At 30.7% G+C, this 19,717-nt stretch overlaps 1 protein-coding gene across 1 annotated transcript; it reads right to left on the bottom strand.

The window, feature by feature from the left end:
* Window positions 1–306: 306 nt before the first annotated feature.
* Window positions 307–18,916, bottom strand: LOC127730742 (telomere length and silencing protein 1 homolog). Its single transcript, XM_052239273.1, has 9 exons — window positions 18,743–18,916; window positions 16,594–16,708; window positions 14,731–14,789; window positions 13,382–13,462; window positions 11,654–11,722; window positions 6,963–7,094; window positions 3,024–3,160; window positions 1,331–1,429; window positions 307–778 (listed from the first exon to the last, which is right to left on the bottom strand). Exons 1-9 carry the CDS (start codon window positions 18,838–18,840, stop codon window positions 702–704), a joined length of 867 nt encoding a protein of 288 aa, XP_052095233.1. The 5' UTR covers window positions 18,841–18,916; the 3' UTR covers window positions 307–701.
* Window positions 18,917–19,717: the final 801 nt, after the last annotated feature.

Raw genomic sequence — 19,717 nt, forward strand, 5'->3', positions numbered from 1 at the left:
AACTCATATCACTGTTAAGATGACAAATTTGTGACCTGGATTTAAATATCAATTGGATTGTCACATTTTTAATCTGCTATTCTGGTGGTTGTTTATGAAAATGCATGTGACAAATCAATTTGGAAAAAAATGCATTACAATGTACAAGCAAAAATCCATGCACAGAACACAAATGAATAACATCCTTGCTATGCTTACAAGATATTAAATAGTACATGTTCATCATATTTGAAAATATTGTTATTAACAGTTTTAATAACACAGTTGCAAAATACAATATGAAGTATTTTTACTAAATTATGCCTATTTTCAGTCTTATGTATAATATAAATGTGTTTAACAGCAGAGTCATTTTAAACTGTCCTACTGCTAGTAATAGAGTAGTGTTAGACAGTTGATCAAATTTCAACATTAGTACCAGAAGGCATCAAGACAGGCATGGATTGACTTGTGCATGATGAAGATGTTATAACAATCAATGGCACATAATGGTCTTTATATGAGCTCCTTCTAGTCCTTAGTTTTTCTTTGTTTAAATAGTCTTCTTCGTGAGTTCAATGCTATATTATTTTAATAGCTGTTATTTGCTTGAAATTAAGTCCATTTGGTTTTCCATTTTACCATTACTATTGCAAATTTTAAAACATTTATCATCAGTTAGAACTCAGTTTATTGTACAACACTTGGTTTATGATAAGACATTATCTCCTCATGTGCTTCTTAAATTTTTCGTAATGAAAATCATCTGTTGCTTTTTCTGTTGAGCTCTTCTTCTTCCCTGTTAATATAACAGAATAATAATTGCATAAGCTACCATTTAAAAAAATACAATGGATGAAGGCTATAATTGCATTGGATGTAAAGATAGCAACGGATTTCAAAATTTAGGATTTTTGTTGTTTTAAAATTCATATTTTTCTATTTACACATTACAATGGAAGGTAGGGTGCCAAATACAGTATGATATAATTTTTTCAAGAGAAACATAATATTTACAGATAAGATGCTGATCACATCTGGTTTTTATAAGCAGGACAAGTCATCATTTCTACCAGTTTCCATGCCTTCCACAAATATTCATTTTCTTTCTATGGATCATGTTGTACTATCACACAGAAAACAGAAATAATTGTTTACATAAAGGTCTGTAGTCTATGGTATAAAAATATTATAATGGTATAGTGAATCCACACTTCATACAAACAAGGCTTGTGTCTGTTTAAGGATATATAAGTTCATATTGTTTTGTATTATCTTTACATGTAAAAAAACAGGTAAAAACAATATAATTACTTTGTGATGAATTTTGAATTGCATAAAAAAATCTCACCTGAAATTTCAGACAATTTCTCAGCATCACCTACTCTCAATGGTTCTGGTTTTGGCTCCTCTACCTTCTTTAGGATTGGTGCTGTATCTTCAATATTAACTGTAAACAGATTTTAAATCACTTTTGTTCTATTTCAAATGTTATTTTGAATAATAATATTTGTCAATGATTACAATATCTATGTTGTGTTAAGATGAGGGGTGATAGAATTCTTTCATGATCTATACAGTTCTTGTAAAGATGGTAATAACAAAAGTAAGACAGGAGTTTAAAACTTCACAAAAATACATAGGCTGATCAAAGATTTTGGACACGCTGCAATAATGTATACATTGATTGTTTAAATCGGAACAATTACACACCTCAAGTACAGATCAAGTATAAAATTATGTTTGGTATTTCCATTCTTTAAATATTAAATATCATAATTTTCAGTCGATGAAGACATTTATATTTTGGCCAGAAATGATTTTTCTTATGTATTTTAATGCCGATTTATGATTCTGTGAAGAGACACATCACTCATGATGTACATATAAATTAATATCACATGGCCATCAAATTAGGAAAATATGCAATCAAAGTAACTCATTCAAACAATAATTCTCAGAGCATTATTGAACATTCACAATATGCTTGCTGGCTGTTTAAAATATTTTCCTGACTCTATCTGGAATCAATGTACAGATATTCTACATATAGTTATACTTTTCCTCTGCTCCACAACTCAGTGTACGTACTACTCGGGGGGGGGGGGCACTTACTATGTAATGAGTGGTAGGGATGAGCCGCTGGAATAGGTCACTATTTCATGCTCCATGATATATGAAAAGGGTGAGAAATTCAGATTAAATATATCATTAGGTTGATATTATCACTTGCTTGATTATATCAGTATCTGAAACTAATCAGATGCCAGTTTTTTTTTTTGATGGGTTAAGCCACAGTCGTAAATGCATCAGCTATTTGTCAAACCAATTAATCTCTATTTATCTTCCAATGTGGTATTTCCACTGATGCTACTTATAGATGCTATAAATCCAAATATTTTGACATTTGCACCTAATTTACATTCAAAGGTTTATATAATAACTATTAAAAGAAATTCCACAGTGTCAGCGTCCTTTAAGAGGGGAATGGCAATGTAACTTTTTATCAGTTTTTCATTTATATAGGTGCTTGTAAATACATTTTATCATAACAATGTTCATTGTTGTAGTATTTTTCTTTATTAAAGACAGAGATTGGCAAATTTTGTCACTGTTTAATTGTTTTATGACATATTTTGAATGCTTGAGATTTGTAAGGTTGTTGGCATAAATGTTTTTTTCTGTTAAACGGATGCTTATCAGGTTTCATAAGTATTCTAAAATAGGGAAGTATATCTATAGGTCTGTTTTTTGTTAATTGATATATGACAGGGTATATATTTTTGATAAACAAAATATATGAAAAGGGTGGGATACTTGATGTCTCAGCTGCCCACCCCTACAAAAGAAAGATTGAAGTGCCCCCCACTCCCGAGACGTACTATATGATAAACAATCACTAATTTTTATTTTTTTAAGATTGAAGAGCAAATGGATCTTTCTTTAACACATTGTTTGAAATATTTTCTAAACGTGGAGTCTTGTTCATCTTATTTCTTGAAATAGCATTTGATATTTTTGTAAAAAAAATTATGATAACTTACACCTGTTGTGTTGTATATAATTAGCAGCCATATTTGTTGGTACAAAATCAGACACTTCGTTATCCCTCTTTTTCAATCTCTCTTGTATAAGTTTCTGTTTAGCATCCTCTGTTGCCTCTATGTTCTTAATTTTTGCTCTGAATAAAATAACACAAGAAGTTATTGTTACAAGTACATCTACTAACTTTTCTCTTTCTTCATTAATTAAAGATCTAAACTTAAGAAATAATTCATGGGGGCTTGAATTTATACTGATTTTACATCGGGTTGGCCCTTTATGCTAAATATTTTACCACGAGTGATAACAAGGGGTAAAATATCGGCATAAAGGGCAAACACGTGGTAAAATCAGTATAAATTCAAACCCACGTGAATTACTTCTATTCTAATAGGACAAATACGGCAATTCTTTTGGAATGAAGTGCTCTAGGTGAAGACAAACATTTGCCGTTCCCGTAATTATACACACTATAAATATTGACGTAAAAGAATGGAGAAAACTGAACTAGTGACAATCATGCTTAAACTATTTACAATAACGTAGTTGGATAGGTTTCGATGAATTTAAATGATAATCTTATTTATATGTAAAAAATTGGCTTTAAAAAATTTTATCAACATTTATGTTTCCTTGTTTTGATGACTTTCAGTTTCACAACCGTGCATTTTCCAGTAAAATGCTTATATTCTTACGTCATCGTTCAATGACATCATTTACACCGATTGACCTCGGGTAGCTCATTCTTAAAAAAGCATATCATGTGGGACTATGATCGGAACAGCCCAAACAAATCATGACTTCGCCGATCAGCTGACATACAATACATTCATATTTTACCACGGGTGTGTACTCAAAGCGTTTGAAGAACATCATGTTAGAAATTGCAATAGTTTAATAAAATGCTCCGCAGGGCGCAGCTTGATACGACCGCAGAGGTCGAACCCTGAACAGTTGGGGCAAGTATGGACACAACATTCAAGCTTGATACAGCTCTGAATTTGGATTGTGATTAAATATTTGACACAGCATAGGTTACTGACACAGAATGAATGTGGTCTAAGAACTTAAAAATTTTAAATTGGACATTCACCTATTATGGTCCAATATCAAAAATCTAAATCACGGTTAGATTCAGCATATCAAAGAACCCCAAGAATTCAATTTTTGATGAAATCAAACAAAGTTTAATTTTGGACCCTTTTGACCTCAATGTGGACAAAGTTGATAACGGGGCCCAAAAAGCCAAAATCTAAATACATGGTTAGATTCAGCATATCAAAGAACCCCATATATTCAATATTTGTTGAAATCATACAAAGTTTAATTTTGGACCCCGATTTGGACCAACTTGAAAACTGGGCCCATAATCAAAAATCTAAATACATGTTTAGATTCAGCCTATCAAAGAACCCTAAGAATTCAATTTTTGTTAAAATCAAACTAAGTTTAATTTTGGATCCTTTGGACCTTAATGTAGACCAATTTGAAAACGGAACCAAAAATTAAGAATCTAAATACACGGTTAGATTCAGCATATCAAAGAACCCCAATAATTCAATTTTTGATGAAATCAAACAAAGTTTAATTTTGGACCCTTTGGACCTCAATGTGGACCAATTTAAAAAGGGGGCCCAAAATCCAAAAACTTAATACACGGTTAGATTCAGCATATTAAAGAACCCCAAGAATTCAAGAATAAAACCCCATTGAAATTGGTCAAGAAATAAGCAATTTATACGAAGTATCTTCCTAGCACAATACTGTGCAATTGAATATTTCTTGCTATTGCGCAATACTGTACAATTGACAATTTCTTGCTATTGCGCAATATTGTGCTATTGGATATTTCTTGCTATTGCGCAATACTGTGCAATTGAAGATTTCTTGCTATTGCGCAATACTGTGCAATTGAAGATTTCTTGCTATTGTGCAATACTGTGCAATTGAAAATTTCTTCCAATGCACAATACTTATTATATAATAATTTACACATCCTGTTTGGTGTGTATCTCCTACCATATCATTATTATTTGCTTTTAAATATAAATCAGAAATAACCAACTTAAAATGGAAAATTTTAAAAGAAAAAAAAAAGAAAAAAAAGAAACCCCCCCCCCCAAATTTTTTGAACCCCCTTATTATTCATCAAACCCAAACTCAATCCCAGCCTTCCCTTTGTGGTATGGTACCTTGCAGTACAATTTCAGAGAGATCCATACACTTGAACACAAGTTATTGTCTGGAAACTAGAAAAATGCTTGTTTTTAGGCCCCTTTTTGGCCCCAAATTCCTAAACGTTTAGGGCAATTACCCCAAAACTCAATTCCAGCTTTCCTCTTGTGATGGAACCTTGTAGTACAATTTCATAAAGATCCATACACTTACACACAAGTTATTGTCCTGAAACTAGAAAAATGCTTGTTTTTTTCCCCTTTTTGGCCCCTAATTCCTAAAATTTTGAGACAATACCCCCAAAATCAATCCCAGCCTTCCCTTTGTGGTATGGTACCTTGCAGTACAATTTCAGAGAGATCCATACACTTGAACACAAGTAATTGTCTGGAAACTAGAAAAATGCTATTTTTGGCCCCTTTTTGGAACCTTATTCCTAAATGTTTTGGGCAATTACCCCCACACTCAATTCCAGCTTTCCCTTTGTGATATGGAACCTTGTAGTTCAATTTCAGAAAGATCCATACACTTACACACAAGTTATTATCATGAAACTAGAAAAAATGCTTGTTTTTTGCCCCTTTTTTGGCCCCTAATTCCTAAAATTTTGAGGCAATTACCCCCTAAATCAATCCCAGCATTCCCTTTGTGATATGGAACCTTGTGGTACAATGTCAGAGAGATCCATACACTAACACACAAGTTATGTCTGGAAGTTACAAAAATGCTTATTTTTGGCCCCTTTTTGGGCCCTAATTCCATAACTGTTGGTACCATAACCCCCAAAATCAATCCCAACCTCCCTTTTGTGGTATTGAACCTTATGGTAAAATTTCATGGAGATCCATTCACTTAAACTGAAGTAAGATTGCGAAAACAAATGTGTCTTCGGACGACGACGCCGGACGACGACGACGACGACGCCAACGTCATACCAATATACGACCAAAAAATTTTTTATTTTTGCGGTCGTATAAAAATAGGTACAGAATTTTGAAGTATATTGATACAGTTAAACAGATTACTGATTCAGACTAGAGAGATATCAATGGCTTCCAATTTAGATGAAGAAAAAAAACCCAAAAGGTGTTTAAGTTAGAATTTTTCAAATTCAAGATCCATTAAAGTTTTACCTGCTAACTGCTGACAAAATATGAAGGCATTCTGTTCAGTATTTCTGGATATATAATGATCAAAATATTATGCTTTTTCAACCTATTGAAAAATTCAGAGTTTTGATCAAAAGGATGTACAGTGTATTATGTGTCAGACAGGCCTGAAAAGTGTTTGCATGTAACAACTCTGTCTCATCACTATCAAGCTGCTGACCAAATTTGATGTCAATCTGTTTAGCAGTACGGGAGAAATGTGAGGAAAATATATGATGGACGAATGAACAGTCAAAAGTGTCATGAACTCAAAGTCCCTTCATAATATAAGTTCCAAACAGAAAAATATACTGGAATATTATTTCCACTGGAACAAATATTACAGTATTTGTTCCTAACGGAATAAATAGTACATGTATAGAATATTTGTTCCAACAGGAACAGATATTATCGCATTGTTTATAACAAAGTTTCCAGTAGAACTTCTGTTAGATGGGACAAATATACGTTGACAAAAGGAGGGACAAGGTGAATGTATTATAGACCCAATTATGAAAATTTCATTGTTCATTGTTAAATTTCTTATGAGAACAGTAGTAACTGTTAATGTTAATATTGATTTTCTTATGAACATGTAGAATAATAGTGTGTACTCACTCAATGCCAAGGTCAACCTCTGGTATACCAGATAACATTTGATTAGACAACATATCCTCTGTATTCTTCAATGAAGATTCGATCTTCAACTTATCTGGTAGAGCATATAGTGTGTCCCCCCTTTTCTTTGGTCTGAAAATATAAACTGCATTGTTTACTCTTATTGAAACAATGTAATTCTATCACGACTTATGATGTGACAATGTATAAAATATTTAGTAGTTTACTAAAGATTCTCTAATTCTCTATCAATTCATGTATAATAGTTTCCCCAATCTTTCTTATTTGTAGACAATGAGTATTCACAGTTTATCCACACAACTGAAAATGAAAATACATCAAACTTAATTCCTTCTTTTTTCGTCAATAGTTTAGAGCTCAATTCAAATAAAACCTGGCTTGCCTTGATGAAGCAACAAATGTAACTTTGTTTATAAAAAAATTGTTTTGACATAGTTAAACATTCTATTTGCTAATGAAAGCTCAAGAATGCAAGGTAAAATCTGTAAAATAAATTCATCTGCAGTTACCCATAAATATAAAGTTTTTCATTTGAATCCTTAATACCTCAACATTCACAGAAAACATTTAAACTGTGTACACAAGTTAAAGGAAAACAAAGACTATTATTTTCTTTGCCTTTCTATATGTATGTAAGCATCATGAAAATATGTAAGTTATTTACTTATTGTGTAAGGTAAATCTATTTTATTTTTGTGTAATGCTTGATATACCCATTCATTAACCTATAAAACTAAAGATGTATTGTTTATTGGCAAAGCTTTGATCAATATAACTTCATAAGCAAGGAAAAATTCAATAAAGTCTAAATAATTAATATCTGGCATATACTTTGAGCTAAAGTCATGATTGAAAAGTTTTATTTGTAAAAAAAATCAGGCTATCTTGAATTATTCATACATAAAAGATAATTGTAACTTCAATCCAAATGTTAGATGTATACCTGATAAATAATTGATCCATAGACAGAGTCTCTAAGTACTTTGGTCAACAATTGTTCTTTAAAAGTACTTGAATTTTCACAACAATATATATATATACATTTCTGTCTACAATGATGTAAAATATAACAGATGTAGAGATAATAAAATCTAATTGAAATTAATATTTATAGTCCAACATTCTTTGTTTTTATGTGAACACAGCTTATAAGTATATGTACTGATAGCAAGGATTTATTGTCATGTATTTTTTTTTCTTTACTTGCACTAAAATTACCCTATCTACAGCTTTTGATAGGGCATCTCTGTAGGTTAGTTTGCTGAACAAACAGAAAAACTGTTCAGCAAATAAAATTCAAATATTAGTGTTATAATCTATATACTAATGACTACATAATCAATTTTATAGAAAACTATTCTGACGTTCACCGATTTGGCTTTGTATTATTTTTTTTTTGGTTGACCTTGTCATATAATATTTGTTGCAGGGTATGACATCAAATGTTGTCATTTTCAGGCAAGTTAAGCTGCAGTGTACTTGTATAATTCGAAGTTAAAAAAGTAAAAGTTGTAAGCATGGGAAAATACCTTTTCTAGCCTCACTTATTTCTCTATTTTTCAATTAATCATCATCCCAATCAGCCCTGACAATACTGTCAAATTCATTGATTTTTTCCATTTCTAACCATAGCCAATTCAACAATTTTGGCCATACAGAGTACGATTCAGTTGTTGACACACATTTTGATGGACCATACAAAAGAGACCTAGCTATTGAAGGAAAACTATATTGAAGATGGGAGACACCATAATATACAAGTTTACTTCAAACCTTTACTAAATTCTTCCATAGATACTAAGATTTGGTTTGCAAGTTTGGCTGTACCTTTAGAAAACTTATTTCAAAAGGAATAGTACATCCTAATTTTTACAGTGATGTTGTTTACTGAGCCCAGAAATTTAGATACTATCTGAGTAAACTTACCAATCCTTTACATAAACTTAATTTAAAGGGGCACTAGCTGTCAAATTCATGTTCACCAATTTGACTCAAATTTTCATATCTGATTAATAACAATGTAAAACATTTATCCAAATGATTAAAAATCTAAAATAAACAATTTACAGAGCATGTGCTCGATAATATGTAGCTTCGTTTCGTGTGTATTTTAGTCTAGACGCCATCTAATTAACTATCGAGTTGACCCCCGGAAACCACCGATGGCCATATAAGGTATATAAACATAAATATAGATATAAATAGATTAAGCTAACTCGTGCAATTGGATTTTTCTAGGTCTATTTAATTTCATATTATAGATTAAAAATATATGTTAATCATCGTTTTTACCTGTATAAAAATGATTTTTTGTCGATCAAATCAGTCAATCAAATGATTTACCTTTGTTTCACTTTCAATGTTGACATTCTTTTCCTTTAAATGACTGATCATGCAAGATTCATGTGTTATCCATCTCTAAGTAAGGGGTTAAATTGAAGTTCACATGAATACGGATTCAATGAGGTTGAATTATTCACTTGCAAGTGAATAATTAATCTTCAATGTTTCTTACCTTATTTTGTCAAAATTGAACCATACTTGCTGCTAAAAGTGAATTATTATTTCACTATTTCACTTTCCTTAATGATTGAACAACAAAAATCCTATTTTAGATTTTTTATATATCTCGTAGCTAGTGCCCCTTTAAAAGGTTATCAATTCAACACTGTAAATTAGATCTTTGAATAATGTTTTTGTTGGCATAAATATTGATTTTGTTATCAGTAAATTAAAATCATACTAAATATTATTGCTATACTCATATTCACATTCATGGTACTACAATCTATCGATACCTACATTTTGGCATTATATAAGGACATGTTTTTTTCTGACTATTAAAGATTACATTAAAATCAATTGGATGTTAGATGTGTATTGATTGATATTTTAGTCATAAATACATGATTTTTTTATCAGTTGTTATTGGCTTTGATCTAGCAGTCAGTAACTGAAAGTACTCTCAGATCTGTACTTTGTGTCTTTTTTTTTAGGGTTGTATACATATCCTGCCATGTCCTGTCTGTGTTTTTGTTAGATGTTTTTTCTGCTTTGTATCGATCTGATGAGTTAAGCCCTTTCCAACTGATTTTTATAGTTTGTTCATATGTTGTACTGTTACACCACTGTCCCAGATTAGGGGAGGGTTAGGCGCCCACTAACATGTTTAACCTCACCACATTCTGTATTTGCCTGTCCCAAGTCAGGAGCCCGAAACTCAGTGGTTGTCGTTTGTTGCTGTATATCATATTTGTATTTCGTTCAATGTTTTTAAATAAATCAGGCCATTAGTTTTCTTGTTTGAATTGTTTTACATTTGTCATTTCAGGGCCTTTTATTGCTTACTATGCAGTAAAGGTTTTGATCATTGTTGAAGGCTGTACGGTGACCTATAGTTGTTAACTTCTATGTCATTTGGTCTCTGGTGGAGAGTTGTCTCATTGGCAATTGTACCATATATTCTTATTTTTATATTGTATATTAAAAATTATACAAAATTTGTAATCACTAAGTAGTAATATGAATATATTCTAAAAGTAATCATGATAACACCTGTTATTTTTCATTGTAATCGATTAAATTACAATTACATGTAATCAGAATTGCATGCTTACTGATTACATGTGATATCATTGTAATTGTTATGGATTACAGCTGATGACCATTACAGATTACAATTACCCCATGCCTGGGGTTGTTTGACTTACTGCCTATGTCCTAGACCCATACCTTCTAAATGGTATATTATGATAGACTAACATATTGCTTATAACATATAAATAAATAATTTTATATCTTATAATAACATATTGGTCAGTGCTTATCCAACAATGTGTATCTGATGCTATCCTATTACAGCAAGATAATTCATCGACTGGGTCTAGAAAACCCATAAGATACTGTTATTTTATTCAATTTAGATCTTGATCTTCCATGTATAGTACTTTTTCCTTTCTGTCTGATATTCCAAATTTTATAACTCATTTAAGCCAAAAGAATCTAAGCAACATCATAAGGAAACCAATTTGAACTTTGAACTAACTTTTGTAAGGTTTTTATTTCAAAACGTGTATATCTGATGAAACAAATTACATCACATCACGTTAAAATCATAAGACTTTTAAATCTCAAACATATTTGAAAATAAGGAAATTATAAAAATATAAAAAAAATTTAATGAGCCTTTTCATGTTCAGTAACTATTTTTTTTTAAGGTCTATTTTTTTTGGGTAAAAAATATGTCTATATTCTGTATTCTTACAAATATTGTGCATATCAGTATCAATCCCTGACTCCAGATGGACAAGGCATCTTATGCTGGCCAAAATTTTAAATGGTATTTCGGAGAAATAAAAAACCAAACATGATGAAACGATTTTAAGCAAATTCAAATTTGGACAAATGGTTTTCTCTTTTAGACCAGTAAAATATCATGGTCACTTGCCTATAAAAAAGTTTATGTCAAACCCTATGTTGATTAGATCTGATAATTCTATCTGTTTTAATTTGGTTGATTGCTTTAATGTAGACATTATTTTGCCAAATTTGCTGTAGAGTGTGTAGTAATCAACTATTTATATTTTCAATACACACTTAAATGGTGTTAACATGATTTGGAAATACCTACTGTTAACAAAGTTTTACTCTACATTTCTTAATTAACTTACTTAAAATCTGTTTCTTTGTCATTTACATTGCCCTTCTTCTTTGCAAGTTGATCTTCTACATATTTCAACCTAAAAAGTACCCAAGTATTTGCAAAGTTGAATTACAAAACAATAATTCCTTCAATTAAATTCAGATTATTTGATTATCAATCAACTGCTGCAGATAAAAAAAATGAAAATGCATGAAATGAATTTATATTAGAAGTTTTTATTGTTCCCTGTAACAAATCACTTTTTTCATGTGTAATGTGCAAGCTTTACTAACTTCCATTTATTGTGTTTGGTAGCAGCAATAAGTCAATCAATTGGTGGGTTGCTGCGTTATATTTCAATCCATTTCAATACAACGACTCTGGATTGTTCAGTCAAATAAAATTACAGTCAAACCTTCTATAAGTCACCTCTGTTCAGCTAAAATCTGTCCTGTCCTGTCACCCTCTTTTTGTCCTGCTATAGCAATACATATGCATTTTGAACCTCAATTCAAAGTACACATACTAATTTTTATGGTGATGTTGTTTATAGAGCCTGTCAATTTATTTTGACTCATGTAAACTGATTGATCCTTTGAATAAACTTATTCCTAAAGTTTATCAGTCTAAAACTGTAGTTTGTACTTTGAACATTTTCTTTTTATAAATTAAAACATAACTAAGTAAGTTTTGTTACACAGTTATGAACATTTATGGTCTTGTATCCTGTAGATTATATTTTGGCATTGTGTAAGGTCATGTTTTTCTCAGACTTTGTATTACCTCTTTACACTAAATCCTCAAGATGTGTACTGATTGATACATGTATCATAGTCTGAGAACATATGTTTTTTCATAATTTAAAATTTGCTTAGAGCTAACTTTCAGTAACTATGTGAGCTCTTAGATCAGTATTTTATATTTTTGTTGAGCTTTTAATGTGACCAGCCCTTTCTAACTGATTTGTACAGTTTGTTCTTATGTTACATTTGTTTTTGCATAAATCAGGCCATTGGTTTTTCTCTTTACTGATTTGTTCCAATCTGTTAAGTCGAGCCCTTTCCAACTTATTTTTACAGTTTAATCTTCTCTTGTGATATTACATCACTATCCTAGGTTAAGGGAATGGTTGAAAACTCACAAACATGTTTAGTTGCTTCTTGTAATATTTTTTTTGTTTGTTAATATTTGTTTGCATAAATCAGATGGTTGGTTTTTCCCTTTTGAATTGTTTTACATTTTGTAATACATGTACCAGTCTTATGGTATGAGTTTATCCAACTGTTAAAGGCAGTACAGTAACCTATAGAAGTTTACATTATTGTCATTCTGTTTCAGGTTGATAGTATTGTCATTGGCAATCATACATCTCCTAATCTTCATTTTGACTTTATCTTGAAACAACCAAAGAATGGAATAGCTATGAAAAGCTTTTTCATTCAGATTTCTATCTAATTGAGGTAAATAATTGCTTGCAAGAATATATTACTACAATCAAAATGGTGCTCCTTGACTGCACAAAGGTAGGAGCTGCCTTTAAGAATGGATAAACAAAATTTCGTTTTGAAGATATTCATTAGTGGGTACAGTTTTTGAGAAGAAATTTATCAGTAGACCTACATTAAACTGTTTAAGACAGCCAAGTACATATGCATGCATCTCTGATAAATCAAAAATGACCATTTTTTTCCAGTATATCATTGTTTTCCAGAAATAGGTTACAAACAATTATTAACTTCAGAGATGACCTACATACATTTCTGTGTCTTCATCCCTTCTATTAGTTTCTGCTGCAAAAGCTGTCCCAATGGCTTCTACATCTTCTTTGGACATGTCCCTGTAAATATGTTTATAAACACAAGTTAAAATGAGATTTAAAAGCCTGTTAGAATTTTTTCTGTAACTCTACTGTAAAGGTTAAAGACTGTTAACAGTCAGTCAAATTATCCTCCCTAAGTTTTTTATGCATTTACACACGTGTTGGGTAAAGAGATATACTGATCATATTTTCCTACATCAGTTTGATGTAGACAGGTAAAGAGATTCATATTTTCTAATAAGATCAAGTGATGGTGTTAAATCTTTTTAAAGCACACTTGATCAACTTAACTTTACAATTTTCAGCAAAGAAGTACCAAAGTTAGCATAAGAATAAAAATTGTTTCAAAATAATCAAATGAAATCATTTCTGAATCTAAAGTTCATAATTAAACTTTTTATCTATAAGACAGTGCATGGAGTTGATTTCAAATAAAATGTATTCTGATTATACTCGGTATATTGGGATCAAATGTATTTCAAAATTTACTCTGATTTTCAGAATTTAACATCTAATCTATACACTTATCTGGTAAATAAATCATTGCAGCTTTGGTTTAAAATAGTTTCAACAAATTTTTTATTTTACTTATTTTGCATGGCTTTTCGAATATATGTTTTTGTTTCATTTAGACCAGCCAAGTTCATCCTCATCAGCTGGTCTTGCCAACATTTAAATTATAAATTCAATTGTTAAGAACTTCTTGAGTGAATGATGAGAATGAAAGGCCCTTGTCCTAATGAGACGGAAATTGATATTCCAAACACCATGTGGAAAAAATATGATAGAAAATCTTAATGATATAGAAAGACTACTTAAATAATTTTGTGGAATAACCACACTTGAGAACAAACATATTACATATATTATCCAGGTATGCTACTATTGTTAAAAGTAAACAATCTTTGCTTTGCAAGTAATATAACTTGGAGTAAACAGTGTGGAATCTTCTAAAAAATAAAGAAAACATAATAGGAATTCTTGGATCTGTTTAAACACATGTATTTTTTTACTTCTGATTTATGGAAAGGAACATATACTTGTATTTGTTTATATCTAAACTGTATTAAAATCATTTAAGAAAAGGACATTCAAACAGGGGCCAATGATCTAAAGTAACTAAATTGACATTACCTATTGACATAAGACAACCTCCACATAGGCAAATCTAATTTATAAAAATACTCATTTCCATAAAAATTGTGCAATCTACCCAACTAAGGGTGCACAGATGAACTGCTTTGAAAGGCATTCAGTACTGGTTTTTCAAACATACATATACTTACGATTTCTTCAAAGTTTTCATATCAACAATTCCTCCAGTAAGTCTTTTAAATGGGTCTTTCTAAAAATTATAAAATAGTGTTGAAACGATTTAAAAGTATTCAGACAAAATTTTTCTCTATAGACTACACTAAAATCTCAAAGTCTGTTGGTCATGGACAGTTAATGCATTGAACTGTCATTATAGTCATGTTGAGGTTTAAAATTTTCTTGTCAAGCAATCTAGAGGTTTTTGGCGTTATATGTTATCAATGACATGAATACTTTTTTTACAATAGATGTAACAGAAGAAAATATTACTTACATCTTCAAGTATAAAAGAATGACTTGAATAAGTATTTACTATTAGCAATGACTGCCTGTTATATCAGTTATTCATTAGTTGATCTTAGATGCAGTTAGCTTTTCTATTTATGTCCCTTCTTTTTCATATAGCTCCTCATGTATTGATTGATTGATTGTTTGTTGTATATTAATAGTAGACTAGATTGTACCATACATAGCTGACTATTGACAATCAACAAACATGATGATTATAGTAGACTAGATTGTACCATACACAGCTGACTATTGACAAACAACAAACATGATGATTATAGTAGACTAGATTGTACCATACATAACTGACTACTGACAAACAACAAACATGATGATTATAGTAGACTAGATTGTACCATACATAGCTGACTATTGACAAACAACAAACATGATGATTATAGTAGACTAGATTGTACCATACATAGCTGACTATTGACAAACAACAAACATGATGATTATAGTAGACTAGATTGTACCATACATAGCTGACTATTGACAATCAACTAACATGATGATTATAGTAGACTAGATTGTACCATACATAGCTGACTACTGACAAACAACAAACATGATGATTATAGTAGACTAGATTGTACCATACATAGCTGACTATTGACAAACAACAAACATGATGATTATAGTAGACTAGATTGTACCATACATAGCTGACTATTGACAATCAACAAACATGATGATTATAGTAGACTAGATTGTACCATACATAGCTGACTATTGACAAACAACAAACATGATGATTATAGTAGACTAGATTGTACCATACATAGCTGATTACTGACAAGCAACAAACATGATGATTATAGTAGACTAGATTGTACCATACATAGCTATGTTAAATTTCTTTAAAAAAAATAAGAATTGTGTTTCCCGGCTTTTTATCTCAGCAGAATTTTTGTTTTGTTGCCAAACATTTAAATATAGTTAAATTTTTGATTTTGTTGATTTCTCATCAGGAAAATATGCTATCCTCACTTACATAAGGTAAGTAGTAAAAGTCTCATATCTGTAATATTAGAATATCTTTGCTGTTGGCCTTTGTTAATAGAAACATGCAATATAAAATAAGGATGGGGGTATTATTGCCAATGGCAATGGGACAATTATTCATATAGAATTCAAAGGACAAAGATGTACACAATTACAGACCCCACAGTTTTCAACAATGAGCAAAACCCATACAGTATCCTAAGCTATTAAAGGCCCCAGTATGACAAAATTTGAAACAATTCTAAAGAAAAAGTAAGTTGCCTTATTTATATATCAAACAATAAATAAAAAACTAAAATGCTAATTTAGTATCTCTATTAGTTTAATTAATTCTTCTTCCATAAAGCTGACTATAATTATGTGCACATAGTCATTGAAACTGTTCCATCTATTTTGCTTGATAGCAGAAACAGGAAATTTTTAATTTAAGCTCTTTGTTTTGAAATAAATGGCTTATAGAAAAGGAATTTCTGTAGGAACTTACAAACTGGAATTTAAAAAGGGGTTAATAACTATTTTATGTCAACTTTTATCCTGCGTACATCAGTTACTTCTTCTGTTTTAGGTATTTTCTTCCCCAATGCCAGTACAGCAGCACTCACACCTTTGGGTTTCTCTCTTTGCTTTTGTAATTCCTTTATGTCTTTTAACTTAGATCTGAAAAATATTATTCAAAAATTCTATTGATTTTATTTTAGAACCCCATCTATCTAAATATCTCTCAAATTACCTCAATTCAAATACATGCTGAATGAAATCAAGGACCTTGTTATCCATGTAATCATTTACATTTCACATGTTTGTAAATGGTAAACTAGTACAGAAGTTTTAATTAATTTTTCAAATTTTACAGCTTGAATATGGTCACCTGCAGTTTTAGAATGTACTTCCTAAAAATACTTAGTGAGAAACACAAATTTCATTAACAAATTTCAAAAGGGAGAATATGATTCATGCTTACAAAATAACTGAATCCTCAATTCTTTTATGAAAAATTCTATTGATTTTATTTTAGAACCCCATCTATCTAAATATCTCTCAAATTACCTCAATTCAAATACATGCTGAATGAAATCAAGGACCTTGTTATCCATGTAATCATTTGCATTTCACATGTTCGTAAATGGTAAACTAGTACAGAAGTTTTAATTAATTTTTCAAATTTTACAGCTTGAATATGGTCACCTGCAGTTTTAGAATGTACTTCCTAAAAATACTTTGTGAGAAACACAAATTTCATTAACAAATTTCAAAAGGGAGAATATGATTCATGCTTACAAAATAACTGAATCCTCAATTCTTTTATGAAAAATTAAATTTATTTGATGTCATTATATCAAATTTCTGGAAGAATCAAAGCATCGTCGATGTTGTGATCCAGCCATATTCATAGCTAGTCTGATATTCTTTCTGACCAAACTTTTTTCAATATTTTTTCTCTTTTCATTTCCAATTTTACTGTAAAATTTCTATGTTATTGTCCAAAGGTAGAGATTCGTAATATTGATGCAAATATAGATATAAATATATATATTGATTTTTCAATTTTAGACTTTTTTTTTTTAAATATTTGCAATTTAATGGTACTGACAAGAATGGAAAGGGAAATCGTCACAAGTAATATATTTTTTTACATACCATTAATAATAACTGGCTTAATAATTTCCAGAAAGAGGCCTTGGAAATGCACTATCTCAACAACAAAAATAAAAAAAAATAATAACTATTTTTTATCTAAATTGGTGTTCATTCTTCATTAAGAAAAAATAAGTCATACTGAACAGAGTTTGGTCAAATATGGAGGCTTAAAATTGGTTTTATAAAAATGAAAAAATGTTAAATATGTGTTATTTTATTATTTTAAATATTTTTAAGTCAATTAATAACTGTAAAATTGGTTTTTGGTGCATATTTTCATTGAACATCTGACAATGTGTCAATTGTTGTAGCGGCCATATCTTTACCTCCACCATAACCCACATAAAATAAAAAAAAGCTTAAAAATACTTATAGTTAACTTACGGATATTCCCTACTCTGTTTCAAAATAACAAGCTTTTCAAAAGATTGTTATAAATTGATAGTATATAAATAAAGGAACTAAAAAAGCAGAAAAAAGTTAAGGGTCTGTGTGCTTGTTTTCCAGATATAGGCTATTGAAAATTTGGCGGGAAATGATTCTCTCTAGAGTTTTCATACACTTAACATTGGCACCTTTTTTCTTTCAAAAATTATAATAGATATCTACTCAGTTACACCCTTTAACTCGCCTATAGTTGTGACTTGTGTAGATATCTATTGTCTACTCAGTTACACCCTTTAACTCGCCTATAGTTGTGTAGGTATCTATTGTCTGTCTATTGTCCATATCAATCAAGGACAATCAATACAATACAATAGTTTTTACCTGAGAGGGAGCATCTCAAAGTTGTATCGATCCCAACTTAGTTTATTTTTACACCTTCTGCAGGAACGAAAAAAAATGCTCATCAAAATCCAAAAAAGATTTTATCTTTTATGAAACAAAAAATGCATTTAACTTTTATATATCTAGTGGATGCCATGCCTTAAAACTTTTCCAACTGCACAGGTTAGTCAGTACTCAGAGTAGTTTTTGAGGTCTAAACACAGCCATTTTTGTCCATTTGTTATGATGAACCTTAATGAATAATGTTTAATCTAAATATTTTACTCTATGTTATCTGCATCTTCGTTCGAATTGTCATCGCTCTCTGATGAATGGCGTCTTTTTCTGATTGCTCTACATTTTTTCTTCTTGAAAACCTCCATTTATTTATTTTTTTGTCAACTTTCTTGGCAAAAAAGTACGTTCATTTTGTACATTATTGGTTTATCACAAGGGAGATAATTGAAATAACATAATAAAGGTTGTTTGGATGGGTACTGACACGTTTACGTTCCGAATATAGTATGTTTCTTCTGAATGACCGCACGTTGAAATTAGGAATAGTGTTCTTTATATATGATAGTCCGATGTCCCTATAGAGATAAGATATGGAGTAGGAGAAATATCTCCTCTGAAACTAGAAACGTGATACGAAATACACATCCTCATCAACTTCCATACACAAACAAACACAAATTCCCGACACTGTCAAAATAGTTTTCATAAAACATTGCAACTGGGATACATTTGTCAAGAGACATAGAATTAAATTAATTACAGTCGTTATAGATCATTTGAAGATTGTGAAAACATACTGGTCTCAGTGGAGTTTATGATAATGCTATAGCAGGAACCAAAATAAACAAATATCACGGTCCAACTAAGACATTTATTGCTTTGTCTAAGACATCTAATCTCACCACTCATACATTAGTATTCCTATAGAAAAGGGTAGGACCATTCCCCAAACGCCTGTTGGAGGTATCACCAGCCGGCCAGTAGTCATGCAGCACTTAATTCTGTGTTGACATGAATTCATGATCATTGATGTATATGTTTATAATCATGCAAATATCAACTCACGGTTTACAAAACTTTTTAATTTTTCGAAATACTATGGATTTTATACCAGAGGAATATATTACCCGGGCTTAGCTTTATTTGGCAAAACCGTTCGGAATTTTGGTCCTCAATGCTCATCAACTTTGTACTTTATTTGGCCTTTTTGACTTTTATCACAGCGTCATTGGTGAGTCTTTT

The sequence above is a fragment of the Mytilus californianus genome, unplaced genomic scaffold (genome assembly GCF_021869535.1).
Source record: "Mytilus californianus isolate M0D057914Y unplaced genomic scaffold, xbMytCali1.0.p SCAF_2, whole genome shotgun sequence".
Taxonomy (NCBI): domain Eukaryota; kingdom Metazoa; phylum Mollusca; class Bivalvia; order Mytilida; family Mytilidae; genus Mytilus; species Mytilus californianus.